The 16,054-nt window shown below is 38.9% G+C and overlaps 1 protein-coding gene across 2 annotated transcripts in view; it reads left to right on the top strand.

Moving 5' to 3' along the window:
- LOC120473983 (uncharacterized) overlaps positions 1-16,054 on the top strand; it is a 25,095-nt gene extending 9,041 nt beyond the window's left edge. The window contains exons 1-4 of one of the 2 annotated variants that reach the window (XM_089123861.1): positions 85-2,909; positions 6,189-6,305; positions 7,484-7,600; positions 9,876-16,046. In XM_089123861.1, coding sequence (XP_088979987.1) covers positions 6,248-6,305; positions 7,484-7,600; positions 9,876-10,660 — 960 coding nt within the window. In that variant the 5' untranslated portion in view covers positions 85-2,909; positions 6,189-6,247 and the 3' untranslated portion in view covers positions 10,661-16,046. Of the gene's footprint in view, positions 1-84; positions 2,910-6,188; positions 6,306-7,483; positions 7,601-9,875 lie in introns of those variants that run through there. The other variant, XM_089123862.1, reaches the window with a different exon arrangement.

Below are 16,054 nucleotides of genomic sequence, written 5' to 3'. Positions count from 1 at the left end.
CGTTTACCGGCGCGCTTCAGCATCGGTTCACAGCCAAGGAAATCGATGTTCTCGCCAGGGCCGTAAAAGAAAGAGAAGGGACATTTGGGATGGGACAAACCCACCCAAATTAGCTTCGGTTAAACATGCATATAATAATTTGAGTAAATGTGTCAGCTTTAGGCCTATTTTTCCCATCGTCATGGACACCACAACGATTTCCCTCGTGTTTATATATTTTTCCTTATAATAATGAATCATTTGCAAAAAGTAAAATGCATCTGTGTAGATGAGAGAATCATCTACAGTGTATGCGCGTTGTTGACACTCTGTATTATGGCCAAGCATGCACGCTTAAAATAGCATCTGAATGTACGCGCAACGCACCACTGACTTTAGACTAGGTTTTTTTCTGGTCAGTGGTGCAATTGTTTTCTGGAACTGCAAAATAACACCAGGGATTATTTGCACCGAAACACGACTCCCTTTTGCGCTGACCCACCCAGGGAGCGCAAGTTCATTTCCTAGTTTACTGGCGTACGTCTGTGGAGGGAAACGCCCACTTTGGGATTCTGAAGTGATCCCTAGCAAGATCACTTTTGGGACCTTAGTAGGCGATTTAGAAATTCCTGCATAGGACCCTGGGTGGAGACCATTTGTGCAAAAATATTTCATTAGCTGCTCACCTTAACTTTGTGCTCAATCACTGTTATAAATAGGGGAGTCCTTGAATTTTTTCCCCCTGTAAGGGGACCCTGGCTCCTAAATATTTGAGAACCCTGTCTTAAAACATAATGAATCAACGTGTCCCAGCTGAGTCCCAAAAATACGCCTGTCTCTTTTACCTGCCTGGTGTGTCTGCAGGTTTGGGTAAATAATAGGCGTGGTTTACGAATGCCCGGGGCCGTATTATTGGGTGCTACGAATGTCTATCAAATGCGCCTGTAAGTAGCTGAACCAATCGGGTCAATGACACCAGATGACGTATGTAGAGCAACAGAAAATTAGAAGAGTAAAAAGACGATGGGTCAGAGATTAAGGAGATTTCATCGTCTTGCCGCTCCCTCCCCGTTCTGTGATTGGTTCGCTAACTCAGGTGAAAATTTGGTTCATGGGGTGCTTCTCATTTCTTATTTGCGCATCCTCGTTTACTTTCCTCGCTTCCTTCCCTCGCATCTCAGCTCAACCCCCTGTAGGACGCGAGGAAAGGAGGACAGAGGAATCGAATAAAAGCTTTTTTTATATACATTGGAATACTTGATCACTCGAGCGTCACTCCACAGTGTCATCAGCAGCGCTAGAAGGATCTGCCCTTATGTTGTTGAAGTTTAGTTATTTAATAAATTCATAATAAAAAATAATAAAGATAGGCTACACTGTTAAAATATGTGAGATGTGTGGTTTATGAACTGCAAAGGTAAAGTATGAATTAAAATGATTGTGACCGATGTGAAGGGGGAGGAGAATTGAGACATGCGTCACTTTTAGTCAATAAAACACTTCTGAATAGGATACACCCGTAAATCCTCGCTCATGACTCCTCAGGGAGTCTTCTCACTCCTCGATCCTCGACTCCTCATGGTGCAATTAGAGAATTGAGAGATGTCCTTCAAGATGTCTGAGCTCAATCGGTTTCCGGGTCATAGGATGGTGGACGGAAGAGCGAGGAGACGAGGAGGGATATTGAGAAGCACCCATAGTGTCCAGGCTGCCTAGCAGCATGAATAAAATCGTGCTGCGGGAAGGCAGCATGGGGAAACCCAGATGTAGACTTGGAATTAAAGCCTCTTGTTTTCCCCGTTATTATTCAAATTATTGTAAAAAATAAAAAAAAGTATTGTTATGCTCAGATTCATCAGCAGTTTTAACAAGTCTTCGGTCATTCAAATCCAAAAGTCGTCAAGATATTCTGTGGGAAGTACTTCAGTCAGTAACAAGAATAGTGAACCAAGGTGGACAAGTAAAGTTTATATGGCAGATCAATTAGCAAAAATGGCATTAACAAAAGGAAATATAGAAATGCAAGTTAGTATTAGTAAAGCAGAAGTTAAAAGTGTGACATGGGAGAAAATAAATCAAAAGTGGCAAGAAATTTGGGATAGAGAGAGGACAGGGAAACAAAATATCAAATTCAATGGGAAGTTAAAGAAACAATGAATAGGAGAGAAGAAATTGTGATCTCTAGGTTAAGAATGGGACATTGTTTATTAAATAAAACGCTTAAGTTAATAGGGAAACATAATACTGGATTGTGTGATGGATGCCATGCCAGGAAGAGGAGTCTGTAGAGCATATTATTTTGAGATGTATAGGTATGAAGCACACAGAGAGATTATGAGTAAAAGCTGAGGGAGATGGGGGTTCAGAATATCACATTAAAAGGGTTATTGAGTAGTGATAGGGTTCAGACTAATTCTTTTTTTATGACTTTCTTAAAGAGAATTTGATTTTTAATAGATTATAAATAAAGGATGAGGGTTAAAGTATAAATATTGATGTAATTATGTTGATAATAATAATTGTTGTTATTATTATTATTATTATTAACATGCAGAATGAATGGGATGAGGTGTGTGTGAGTGGGAGAATGGGATTTAGTCTGTAAACCTATTTTCTGTTCCACACTCCGGAGCAGAAGGTGGCGGAAAATGCACCAATAAGTTGGATGCCAACCGCCGTAAAATAGCAACAAGAAGAAGAGAAGCCGAGCGCACTCAGCGCAGTGCACTCAGACAGTGTCCAGTCGGAAGAGCGCGAGCTGTGATCATCGCATATGTGCGTGTAAATCCTGTCTTTTATTTGTGTTGCTCCTTACCTGTTTTATTTCTATGCAGTAACGCGCAGTTGTTACTGGAGTGTTTGGCAAACTGCCCTGTGTGTGTGCATGTAATCTACAACGCTGATAATAAATAACCACTGTGGAATATCAGGTGAGTGTTTGTTTAGATTTGGGTACAACAATTCAGGCAGTCCGGTCCCCTCTGTGTAAAGCTTTAAAACATCTCTACATGACATGAGACATTTTATCTTATTTTAAATAAAATAGGGAGCTTTGCAGCGTCTCGGACATAAAGTTTCATTCGCTTTCTAAAAACGCGCCGCTAAATTTAAAATAGACTAACGTTAACTAGGCTTTGTCATTTCAGTGTTTTTTCAGTCTGATTGTTCATGCAGTTCTAAGAGGTTATTCTTTCTAGAAGAAGGGGAGACCGGGACAGTTGCTCCATTACTCAGAGACGGTTTGGTTTATTAGACAAACCAATTGTTTATACAATAAAATCGGTAACACTTTACAATAAGGCTCGTTAGTTAACATTAGTTAACTACATTTGTTAATATTATAATGAATAGCACACATCATTTGTTAATCTTTGTTAATGTTATTTTCAACATTTACTAATACTTGATTAAAATCTTGTTAACATTAGTTAATGCACCGTGAACTAACATGAACAAACAATGAATAGCTGTATTTTCATGAACTAACATTAACAAAGATGAACAAATGCAGTAACAAATGTATTGCTCATGGTGAATGCATGTTAGTAAATACATTAACTAATGAACCTTATTGTAAAGTGTTACCATAAAATCTTACATCTGTCTGTTAATAGTCTACACACCATTTAAAGGTAATTACAGAATCTACATTTTTCACAATTTGCATTTGAATGTAAGGAGTCAGATTCCTGGGGACAGTTGCAACAATGTTCGGGGATGGTTGCAACATGTTACAAAATACAATATATGTCAGTGTAAGCAAAAGGATTATTATCAAAAATATAATAATAATATCACAGTGTTATTTATTCATCAGCTAGATGAATAGGCCTTATGTGCAGAGTTCAAATATTCAAGCTGATATAAAATACAGTAGGCTTTTAGTGACAGGAAGAATGGAACCATTTCTGAAGCAATTAACTTTTATTTAGCCTATTTACATGTAAAAAAATATGTTTTAAAAAACAATTTTATATTATGTTTATTATTTATGCATTGTTCATGATTGTTTTATAATGGCTGACAGCCAGGAATGTTCCTGTCAGCCATGATAACCTCATGTACCAGCTAAACAAGGCTACCTTGATACATGCTGACCATACAGCTTAAAGGTAACATATCACTCATTTAAACCATATAAGTTTGAGCTGAATCTCATAAAAAGTGAAAACAGTATAACAAAAAAAACCCTCAATAAAATAAATACTTTCTTACTTCAAAAACAGTTTTTTGTCAATAAATCCTGGAGCAGCTCAGAAATCTCCTTGATTTTTCTCTGCTAGGTGGGGCATCAAATTGTGCATGTGCAGTGTGAGTGTCATCACTCTAGTTGGTTTCTGATTGGAGATAAATGACATGTTGCAACAATCCCCTTTTGCAACTGTCCCCGGTCTCCCCTACCACTGCTGCCTTATTATTGTTAATGGTTTTTCATTATTTGCATTGTTCTTTATTATTGCACACAATAAGAGCAGAGCTGCTAATCTTTGGGTTTCCTTTGTACGGTTGTATGACATTGGCCGGGAAAAAACAATGTATGACATTGGGCGGTGTCGTCACAATGTCTTGTAGGGCACAATGTCCCCTGGGCACAATGTCTTGTAGGCCAAATGTATAATGTATAAATGTTTGTCTAATTTTAATTTAGCATAGGCTAACAGTTACTGATTTAAACAAAATTTGTTTTGGGAGTAAAGCTCATAAATTATTGTTCTTTAACATATGATTTTGTAAAACTATGTTGAGACATCTGTTACTCTAGGGGGGTTCGGGGGCATGCTCCCCGCAAGAAAATTTTGTACATTTTAAGGTTTAATGCATCAATCTGGTGCACTTTGAGAGCTCAAAATTAAGAGCTTTAACCGGCTTCAACCCATGAACTGTGACATTGAACAAAGGAAAAGCCTCGACCTGTACCTGGACGTTAAAGAGGGATCAAACATCTTTTTAGTTATGATATAATCCTCTGTTTTAGGATGCCAAACGATTATTATAATAATGTAATAATGATTTACGTAATTATTCCTATTACAAAAAATCCATATAGGCCTAGCCAATAAATGTACTGTATAAATGAAAATGAATATTTCAAAAGTATATTTTGCTTACACTATTGTATAGGAAAATTACAATAGTTTTGTCCTAATTTCTTCACTTGCAAGAAATAAACCCTTGAGCTTTTAGGAGAAAACAGATCACCATGCTCACGCAGCGCTAACAGAATGGCTATAGGTTACTTAATTACAGTCTTGTGCTGTTTTATAAAGGCACAATGTCATATCACGGTTTCGGTGTTGGGAAAAGAGAAAAGTTCGGCAAAAGGCGGATTCGAACTCGGTTTGAACGCGTCAAAAGCTGCTTTTATGCACCTCACGCCCTCGCCCTACGCCACTGTAGATATTCAGAGAAGGCTGAACTTGCTTATACTGTAGTGATACAAAAAAATACAGCACAGAAGAATTTCTAATTTAGCGTGAGATTTCTTTGTTGAGCGTGAGACCGTGAGTTTGAGGCTGAATGCGTGTCACCTGTCTGTCCTGTCTTGTTAGCACATGCGTGTTTTACCGCCACCTACCGTATAAGATGATGATCCATATATAAGGCGCTCTGGATTATAAGGCACACTGTCATTATTTGAGAAGATTAAAGGCTTTTACGTGCACCTTATAGTGCGGAAAATACGGTAATTGAAAAGCGTATGTACAGGGCAGATCTTCCTCTGCTTGCAAACAGAAAGTTTTGCGCTTCCAGCTATTCTCATCTTATACGGTAGGTGGCGGTAATACTCCTAAGCGGTGAGCAGCCGGTAACAAGAAGTAGTCGAAGAAGAACGTCGTCATCTCAGTTTTCGCGCATGCGCCCATTAGTAAGTAATGGAATAGTCGAATAAAGTCGTTATTTATGTTTTTTTCGCACAAAATTATTCTCGTCGCTTGATAAACGTATAATTGAGCCGCTGTAGGCACATGGAATACTTTAACATTTTCTTTAATGACTTTATGGGCCGTCAAGAGCCAGTCCCTTAGGCAGTCTATGTAGGACTGATCCAGCTCTCAGATTCAATCAAAAATATCTTTATTTGTGTTCCGAAGATGAACGAAGGTCTTACGGGGTTGGTACAGCATGGGGGTGAGTAATTAATGACTTAATTTTCATTTTTGGGTGAACTAACCCTTTAAATGCTGGGGAATATTTCCATCTTCCCACAGGAGAAGAAGCAAGCAGGAGGAATTACTCCAGGAGAAACTACAGACATACTATTGTAAAGATGGAGATTAAGGAAGAACCCTGCAGAATAAAAGATGAAGACACAGAGGAACAAATAGGTTGGTGTTTTCCTTCAATCTCTTTAATTTGGATGAAAACTGACATAACTATTAGTGGTGGGCCGTTATCGATGCTAATGTGCTGCGTTATTATGAGATTCTTATCGGGCGATTAAAAAAATATTATCGTTGTTAATCTATTCTCAAAGTTGGGTTGGGATCTGTGTCTATACTACGCAAGCTATGATTACTTTCACCTTGATATTTTCAGACATGAAACCAAAATAGGTGACCTACGTGAATCGGAGGGGGGGGGGTATAATATATGATGCCTTACTATAGTATAATATGAGATAGAAATTAATATTTAAGTCATTAAATTCAAGTTCACGTAAACTTTTCCCTCCGCTGCGGCTGTCAGTAATGCTCCATTCAGCATTCAAACAAACGCGTCGACTCGTCAGTCATTCTCCATTCAAACAGCACCGCGCGTCGTCATTTGAAATAACGAACTTGAGCGCGCAAAAGACGCGATAGGTGAACAGGCCCTTATGCGGCTTATGCACATTGTAAGTTGTGGAGAGACACTGGGAAGTTTTGATTTTTAGTCGGCCGCTGCACAATTCAGCACTGCAAAACAGCGTTAAAAGAAGCCTAACATGATGCGAGACAATGTTATAGGCCTAGTTATTTGTTTGTTCCAGTTCATTTGACGAAGAGTCATTTCATGGTGGCCAATTTAATTGTTACCTGTTAAATGAGGCATACGGAGAGTGTATAATTAAGTTCACTTGAGTGAAAACAATAGGATACTATTGAGATATTTAATGTGGGGAAGGGGGATTAATTTGTTTAACTATGAATGTGAATAGTAAAAACTATTTGCATTGATTGACGACTATGGGACGTTCAAGTTTTTTTCGGTCTATTTAAGAAGTTAGGTTAATAGACATGTTGCATTCTATACGGCCTGATTATGTCATTTAAGTTACATATCCTGCCTCCAGTTTTCCTCAACTTCACTAATTAAGAGGTGATAACTCTCTCAGTCACTTTGACCAGCACTGTTTTTTTTTCTAACTGAAACTCTCAGCTGAATAATCTCAAGTGATTGTAAGTCTGATGATCATCTGCTAAATGAGAAACAACGACCACAATTCACTCCTTCAGTCAGTGAAGCTCCCACAGCCGTTCATGAGTTTAAATAAATGCTGGGGAATATTCCCATCTTCCCACAGGAGAAGAAGCAAGCAGGAGGAATTACTCCAGGAGAAACTACGGACATACTACTGTAAAGATGGAGATTAAGGAAGAACCCTGCAGAATAAAAGATGAAGATACAGAGCAACAAATAGGTTTGTGTTTTCCTTAAATCTCTTTAAGTTGGATGAAAACTGACATATAACTATTAGTGGTGGGCTGTTATCGGTGTTAATGTGCTGCGTTAATATGAGATTCTTATCGGGCGATTAAAAAAAATAATATCGTTGTTAATCTATTCTCAAAGTTGGGTTGGGAGCTGTCTATACTACGCAAGCTATGATTACTTTCAACTTGATATTTTAGCGCAGATATATGCCTAGCCGAATTGCTCTGGCATTTAATACCAATATATTAAAACGTCTGTTTATCCAAACTCGCTTAATAAAGGAGTCCAGACATTAGAAAAATATTAGTCTATGCGTTTTATATTTAATATACAACGTAACGTAAATACGTAACGGATGCGACAAAAAAAACGTACTTTTAGGTGGCAAAAGTACAAAAAGTAATACTACACAATAGGGATGGGCATGATTAATCTACCATTATCGATCATTAAGAATTTCGTCGATCATGTTAATTTGTTATCGATTATCATTAAACTAATGGTGCTCCGTTGCGTAGTGTGAGGGGAAAGTGAACGTGTTCCCCGGGCTGGTGATGTTGGTGACGGAGGTACCTGTGCATCCCGGCAATGTCAGTCCCGTCATCAGAGCGGTGTTTTCAGTGGCTGGACTGAAGCAATTGTGTACACTCGACGCGTCTGTGAAGCTTCACTCGAGCGTGAAGGTGCGCGCGGCAAAAATGATGTCATTGCGGTATTCGGTGCGTGCGCAGTCTGCAGAGACTCACGCTGAAGAACCAGGCGAAAGTGTAAACAAGGCTTGACTGTCACCATGCTGGTTGCGGTCGCGTCTGACCCCAGATCATGTCATCAACATGCTTATCTTTCTCAACAAAAATCAGTAGACTGGAGCAGAAGTTGTATGTGAGTTATTTTTTATGTGGCTTTAAGTAGCCTAGCCTAATTGATTGTTAGGTAGGCTAATCTCTCTCACCCTTTCTCGACTCCGTGCCTTGGATAGTTGAGTTACATTTTGACAATACCTGTCAGATCTAAATATTATTATGTTTTTGGTTAAGTTATTTTTTTATTATTTATTATTTTGGAACAAACAGACAGCTGCAGGTTCCGTTGCGTTAGAGCACCGCCGCGCATATCTTCAAATTTAGCCTAACTAAATGCCCACTTTAACTGCCACAAGTTGATCATCTTGAAATAAAGATCTAATCGAGGAAAAACGCGCTGTATTTTTGTATTTTCATTGCATTTTTAATTTATAAAAAGTTAAATAAATAGTAAATTTGAATATAAAAATATTAATGATTAATCGGTAGTCGATCATTAATTCTTCTGACAATCGACTAAGAAAATTTAATCGAATGCCCATCCCTACTTCTCACCGGATGAAGGTGTTGGCTCTCCACAGAACATAAAATATTCATTTTGTCGTATTTTTCGTTTATGCATTTATGAGGGAAAAACAATGTTATGTGACCACACAGAGTTCCTTGGCCACTCTGAAAGCGGCACTGAAACACTGCTTTAAAACTCACATCAAACATAAAGTACAAAGCCTTTTATCATGGTGAATTTCGTTTTGTATTAATTGTATCTTAATTTTAATCAATGTTTCATCAACCAATGCTTGGACTTAATAAATGAGAAGTAAATATAGCAGATAATCACGATATGGAGGCACCGGCGCGTGAACTGGAGCTCGTCTTGTGAGTCATAAATGAATCGAGACACAGCGAATAAGGAAGGCTACTTGCCTCAGGAATACAGTGGGTGGCGTGAGGTGTGAATGTGTAATGTAGAGAATAGTTACGAAAATGAAGAGAAAATATTAATTGGGCACTTTAAAAGGAAAAGAATGAGATACGCTTTTTGTTGTATTTAACATAAGCTTACATGGCTCAACAAGTGACACATTATTACATATGCATTCATCAGATATTTTACTTTTTTTTTTTTTTTTTACATTTTAAAAGGACCCATGTTGAAGCTCAGCCCCCATTTTACTGAGAGTCTAGCTCTGCCCCTGCCCATCATACAAACTATCTGCAGGTCATTTATTTGGGTAGCACACATATTCTGAATGCCTTCGGCAGAATTCAAATGAGCCATTTTAAACTAGATTAAATCCAAGATAACAGTGACATTAATCTAGATAAAAAAAATGAATTTATGCCCACCACTAATAACTATACATCTAAATTAAGTTAACCATTAAATTAAGATTTAACTCTATTTCTTTGTTTCTCATTTGTCCTTTTTTTAAATTTAATTTGTGTTGGTTTCAGACCGGATGGAAGTGAATGAAGACAAACACCATCATTTCACAAATAAAGAAGGAAAACTGACATATAAAAATGAAGACAAACATCTGTTACAAAAACCTCATCACTTCAAAAATGAAGACGGAAATGCATTCGTTTCAAAGACTGAAGAGAATTTCACACAAAAACAAGCTGGAAAGTCTGAATTCAAAAGATCTTTCACCTGCACTGAGTGTGGAAAGAGTTTCATTCAGAAAGGAAATCTTAATAAGCACATGAGAATTCACACTGGAGAAAAACCATTCACATGCACTCAGTGTGGAAAGAGTTTCACACAGAAAGGTCATCTCAACTCTCATATGCACAGTCACTCTGGAGTGAGATCATTCAGCTGTGATCAGTGTGATAAAACATTTGTTTTTGAATCAGGCTTAAGAGGACACCTTAATGTTCATTCTGCTGTGAAGTCTCACTTTTGTTCGGTTTGTGGAAAGAGTTTTTCACATCTTAGATGTTTAAAACGGCATGAGCGTATTCATACTGGTGTGAGACCTTATGTGTGCTCTCACTGTGGAAAGACCTTCACTTCATCCTTCGACTTAAAAACACACCAGAGAGTTCATACTGGAGAGAAACCGTACAAGTGTTCACACTGTGAAAAGAGTTTCTCTCAGTCAGGACACCTGAAAGATCACGAGAGAGTTCATACTGGAGAGAAACTGCACCATTGCTCTTCATGTGGGAAGAGTTACAGTTATTCATCTGCTCTACTGAAACATAAGAAAAAGCATTGTCCGAAGTTGTCTTAAGTGAGCAAAGTTCAGATCCATAACTTGTAAATAAGCAAAAGATGCAATTACCTTTAATAAAGCAATTTAATATAAAATTAGGGGGAAGGTTAAAATGGATCTTTATTGCATTCTATTCACACAGGACTAATATTATCACAGGACCTTGGTGTTCGGTGAAATATGGTAGGTCATTTGCAGGGCAATTTTTACTTTACAAATTACAAACATGGCCAATTCGCACGGGATTAAGATCACAGACAGGCGCCGAGGCTGCGCGAGCGTCAACAGAGCAACCTTAGTCAGTCATAGTCAACAACACTGACAGTAATGCAGCGCAAAATGAAAGAGTTTGTATTATTAACAACCTATGAAACTAATAATGAACAATATGAAACTAAAAGGACATAAGCTTAATTTAAACTGTCTTTGAAACTGAACTAACTACATTTAGAGGTGGATAAACGTATTTTGGAGGTGGGTAAACGTTATTTCCGAATATTGGGAGGTGCGTAAACGGCGTTTATGTGCCTTTAGCCTCCACTACATCCCTGATGACGGTGGATTATGAACTCGCCAAAATGGAAAGAAAGCCCAACTGGACGCAGGATCAGTTATTGCTGCTGGCCCAGTTGGTGCTAGAAAAAAAAAAAAAAAACATAATAAAAGTGAAATTCGGCACTGGGATATCAAGCAAAACTAAGCGTGAGAGATGGGAGAGGGTTTGTTTGCAGATGAATGCAGCATTCCCGCTTGTGTTGGGACCCAGGACGACTGCGAGAGGCGCTGGTGTGCGCTACAATCCTTTGTGAATAGGTCTTAGTGAGTTAGGAGTCCTCTCGACTTCTTTTAAGCTGTCCCAGACTTATGTGCTACTTTTAGGGCTAAAATGCTTCGTGAAATACTCTTAGTGAAAAAAATTAGGAGTCCTAAAGTTAGGAGTGACACGCCCATTATTTTTAGGAGTTGCTCCTAATTAGCCAGTTAGGAGCTACTTTTAGCCTTACAATTCTTTGTGAATACGGCCCCAGGTTTATTTCTCCGTTTACTATGTCCAGTTATTAACTTATTTTATTAGGGCCCGAGCACTAACAGTGCGAGGACACTGTAGAAACTGTTAGGGTTATTTTCTTTTTTCTGCAAAGTAAGCGCCATTTTCGGGGCCTCAACATGCTCAAAAACTCACCAAATTTGGCACGCATGTCAGGACTGGTGAAAAATTTCATATTTTGTGGGTTTCGCGGATGGGCGTGGCAAAATGGCTCCCTAGCGCCACCTAGAAAATTGGAAAAAATTAGCCCCTCGTCCACGTTCAACCTACAAACACGAAATTTGGTGGGGACGTGTATCATATCAAGACGCACAAAAAAGCCTCAAGAACCCATACCCTAAACTCAACAGGAAGTCGGCCATTTTGAATTTGGCGCCCATTTTGGGACGATTTACACACTCCGTACTTTAACGAACTCCTGTGATCTGTCAGTGCTGAAGAAGCCAGAGTAACAGACAGCAGATTGAGAGAAGGATGAGGGGACAGCACACCTCGTCACTTTGGTTTGCAGCACGGGCAGGCAGAATCACGGCCTCCTCAATGCACAGTGTCTATGCAACAGACATCAGCTCACCAGCTCTCTCCAACATAAAGAGGGTTTGTTACCCTACGTGCGGGCCAGGAACAGCAGCCATCATTTGGGGTATCAAACAGGAGGAGACAGTGAGGCAGGCATTCACTACCCAAACAAAAGGACAACACAGAAATCAACAAGTGCAAACTTTTTGTCAACCCGGGCTTCCCAAAGAGTAGGAGCATCACCAGATGCCATTATGAGTTGCACCTATTGTGGAAAGGGCTGCATTGAAATAAAATGTCCAGCTAAATGCCCAAATTCTGGAGGCATCATTGGCTGTTTTCCTGTGCACCCGGCCGAGATGTTGTATTGGAAGGTCCAGTCTAAGGCGCATAAGTGAGAGCTTCTTAAAACTACCTTGAGGCAGATATGGCGTGAGACTGAGCAGATGTGTCTGAAGATTCAGCTTTCTATTTTCCTCCAAAAGACTGTTAATAACATTCCGTCTAGATGAGCAGAGTGCACATTCCTGTGTGCAAGGATGACGGCTCCTTGTGCTGCGCCAGCAGTGGCACTTGCTCCTGTTGCTGTGCTGGGGATGGTGGCTGCTCCTGGTGTTGTCCCGGGGATGGTGGCTGCTCCTGATGCTGTGCCACAACATCTGAGAAAGCACAGAAGGCTTCTTTTTTAGTAGCTCAGCGAATAGTAAAATGCAAGAAGCCTCATACAATCGCAGAAGAGCTGATGCTGATGCTCCCAGCATTAGTCGAAATGTGCGAGATAATGCTCAGGACAGAGGTCGCAAATAAATTAAAAAGCATACCCCTCTCCGATGACACCGTGAGCCGGAGGATGGGTGACCTGGCCGATGACATCTTATCAAAACTTGTGGGGAGACTTTGTTGTTGTGAATTTTCCCTTTAGCTGGATGAGTCTACTGATGTGGCTAGTGCAGCACAGCGAATCGCTCTCGTCCGCTATCCGTGGGATGGATCCATTCTGGAGGATTTCTTGTTCTGCAAAGAGGTCCCTGGCAGCACAACGGGCGAGGAGATTTTCAAGATCCTAAATTGAGTTTACTGAGTTTCATGAGCTGAGTTGGGGGAAATGTGTGGCCGTTTGTACTGATGGAGCAGCAGCAATAACGGGCAGAAAGAGTGGTCTTGTCGCTCGGATAAAGGCAGTAAACCCCAGAGCAAAATCCGTCCACTGTATGCAGCACCGACAAGCACTCGCCTCCAAAGATATGGAACCAGACCTGCACTTTGTGTTGAGCACAGCTGTGACAGCAGTTAATTTCGGTAAGTTGCAGGCATTGCAGTCACGTTTGTTTGGGCAACTTTGTCGGGAGATGGATGCAGGCATTTACCATTCTGAAGTGAGGTGGCTCTCCCGAAGGTGCTTCAGCGGGTGTTTCGTGGACGATTCTGCATCGATTCACAAATGAAGCGCGGAAGTATAGTGCCCGGACCGTCTGTGGCGTGCATAAAAAGAGCGCGATGGCTGAGCGCGAAATCCAAACACCCTCCTCGCATGGAAATATTTTGGCTTCTGTGAAGTTGAAGGGGGGAAAGGAGCTGGACAAGAGCCACACTATTTGTAAGTTTTGTAGAATAAAACTAAAATGTTTCAGAAACACAACAAATATGAGAAGCCATATGACACGTTTCCACCCAAAGGAGGAAAAACACTCGGCTCTACTGGTTGTTGTTATATTATTAATTTACTACAAGTATGCTGCTAGTTCAGGCACACATTTATTTTCTTGTTGGTTCTGTGCAATGTATTTTAAGTTAATTATTTATGGATCATTACTTTGTACTTTCTGTTTATAGTCGCACACACATCGAATTGAATCGAGCTAGTTACTCTTACACACTGTGTGGGTTCTCTGTACATAATTGTACAGTGTGCGAACTGGATATAAACAGTGTAACCTTTCCTCTTCTAGAGAAGAAAAGGAGGTGAATGAAAAGCTGGCAAGTCCACTGCTCTTACTGTTTCTTACTGATCACATACTTTGGGCATGAACGTTTAGTTAGTTCTAAAATTAGCTCTTTGACCACCCGGAGCGAACTTCAAATGATTATTGTGGGTTGCATGATTAATGTGGGTGGGATTTTCATTGACCAGCGCTGAGTTTCCCAAAACCTTAATGAGCCTTAGTTGACAATGACAAACTATAACTCAAGATAGAGAAACTCAAAAACTTGGTGCTATGAAAAAGCTTAACTATATTTTTAATCATTTTTCAAAAACATGCTCAACCAAACGGTTTATTTATCACATAACGGTTAACTGTCACCCCTTTTTTGAGAATGGACATTACAATGCACTTTTAAAACTTGGTTGTAATTCAAGTATGCTTTGGAATAAAGACCTAAGTTTAGTCTTGTTTTAAAGAAAACACTGCTGATTATTGCTGAAGTAAAAAGCACTTAAAAAATAAAAGTATGAAAAAGTTATGGAAGTTTTAAATTTATATTAAATCAAATATACTGTACTAAATACATATCTAACCAAGTTGTGTTCCAAATTTGAAGTTGATATCACAAAAATTCAAGTTCGCATAAGATTTTGTTTAGGCGTAATACTAAAAATGACAGAAATTCCATTTAATTTAATTGTATGCATTTTGCTTTAACAAATTAATACCAAATATCACTTCTGTTACAAAATATGGAACCTTGAGACCCAGACCTTTCTGACAATGTGTTTTGTCAAGACTAGAAAAGGCTTTGATCATAAATTATGATAGGCAATAAAAAAGTATGGCAAAGTATGTGTATGAATTCAGGTACCATTTATTACCATTAAGTGACATCTCAACCATTTGGTAGAGGCTGATATTTTAAAAATTATGGGATGTGTTGGAAAAAAAAATACATTGAGTGTGGTTACTAGCGACATAAAAAGATAAGAAATGCAAACAAAAAAAATTTCCATCACTTTTTTCTTGGTGCAGACTTCAAAGGGTTTTACGTCATGAATATTTTTAAATGACTATTTGAGCGACCATTTGCACCTGAATAATTGAGAGTGATTTTAAGTGTGATGATCATCTGCTGTTTTTAGGTAAATCTCATCTAAATGGCAAACTATTCCTTTGTCTCTATTTTGCACACATTCCCACATTTAGTTGATGTCTGATTACAGCAATAAACCCTTAATTCACTTAAAGCTGAATAATCTCGAGTGATTGTAAGTGTGATGATCATCTGCTGAAGGAGCAACAACGACCACAATTCACTCCTTCAGTCAGTGAAGCTCCCACAGCCATTCAAGAGAGTTTATATGCTGGGGAATATTCCCATCTTCCCACAGGAGAAAAAAGCAAGCAGGAGGAATTACTCCAGAAAAAACTACAGACATACTATTGTAAAGATGGAGATTAAGGAAGAACTCTGCAGAATAAAAGATGAAGATACAGAGGACCAAATAAGTTGGTGTTTTCCTTCAATCTCTTCAAAAGATGAAAACTGACATAGAACTCTGCATCTAAAACTAGGAGACTCAGAAGTAAACGATTTAACTTTATTTCTTTGTTTCTCATTCGTCCTTTTTTAATTTGAATTTATGCTGGTTTCAGACCGGATGGAAGTGAATGAAGACAAACACCATCATTTCACAAATGAAGAAGAAAAACTGACTTAAAATGAAGACAAACATCTGTTACAAAAACCTCATCACTTCAAAAATGAAGACGGAAATGTAGTCGTTTCAAAGACTGAAGAGAATTTCACACAAAAACAAGATGTAAAATCTGGAGTCAAAAGATCTTTCACCTGTTCTGAGTGTGGAATGAGTTTCAGACATAAAGGACATCTAAATAATCACATGAGAATTC

This window comes from Pimephales promelas, chromosome 19 (assembly GCF_988280905.1).
Source record: "Pimephales promelas chromosome 19, fPimPro1.hap1.1, whole genome shotgun sequence".
In the NCBI taxonomy this organism is placed as follows: Eukaryota; Metazoa; Chordata; class Actinopteri; order Cypriniformes; family Leuciscidae; genus Pimephales; species Pimephales promelas.
Note: the sequence above shows the minus strand (reverse complement) of the source record. Positions and strands in the feature narration are given on the sequence as shown.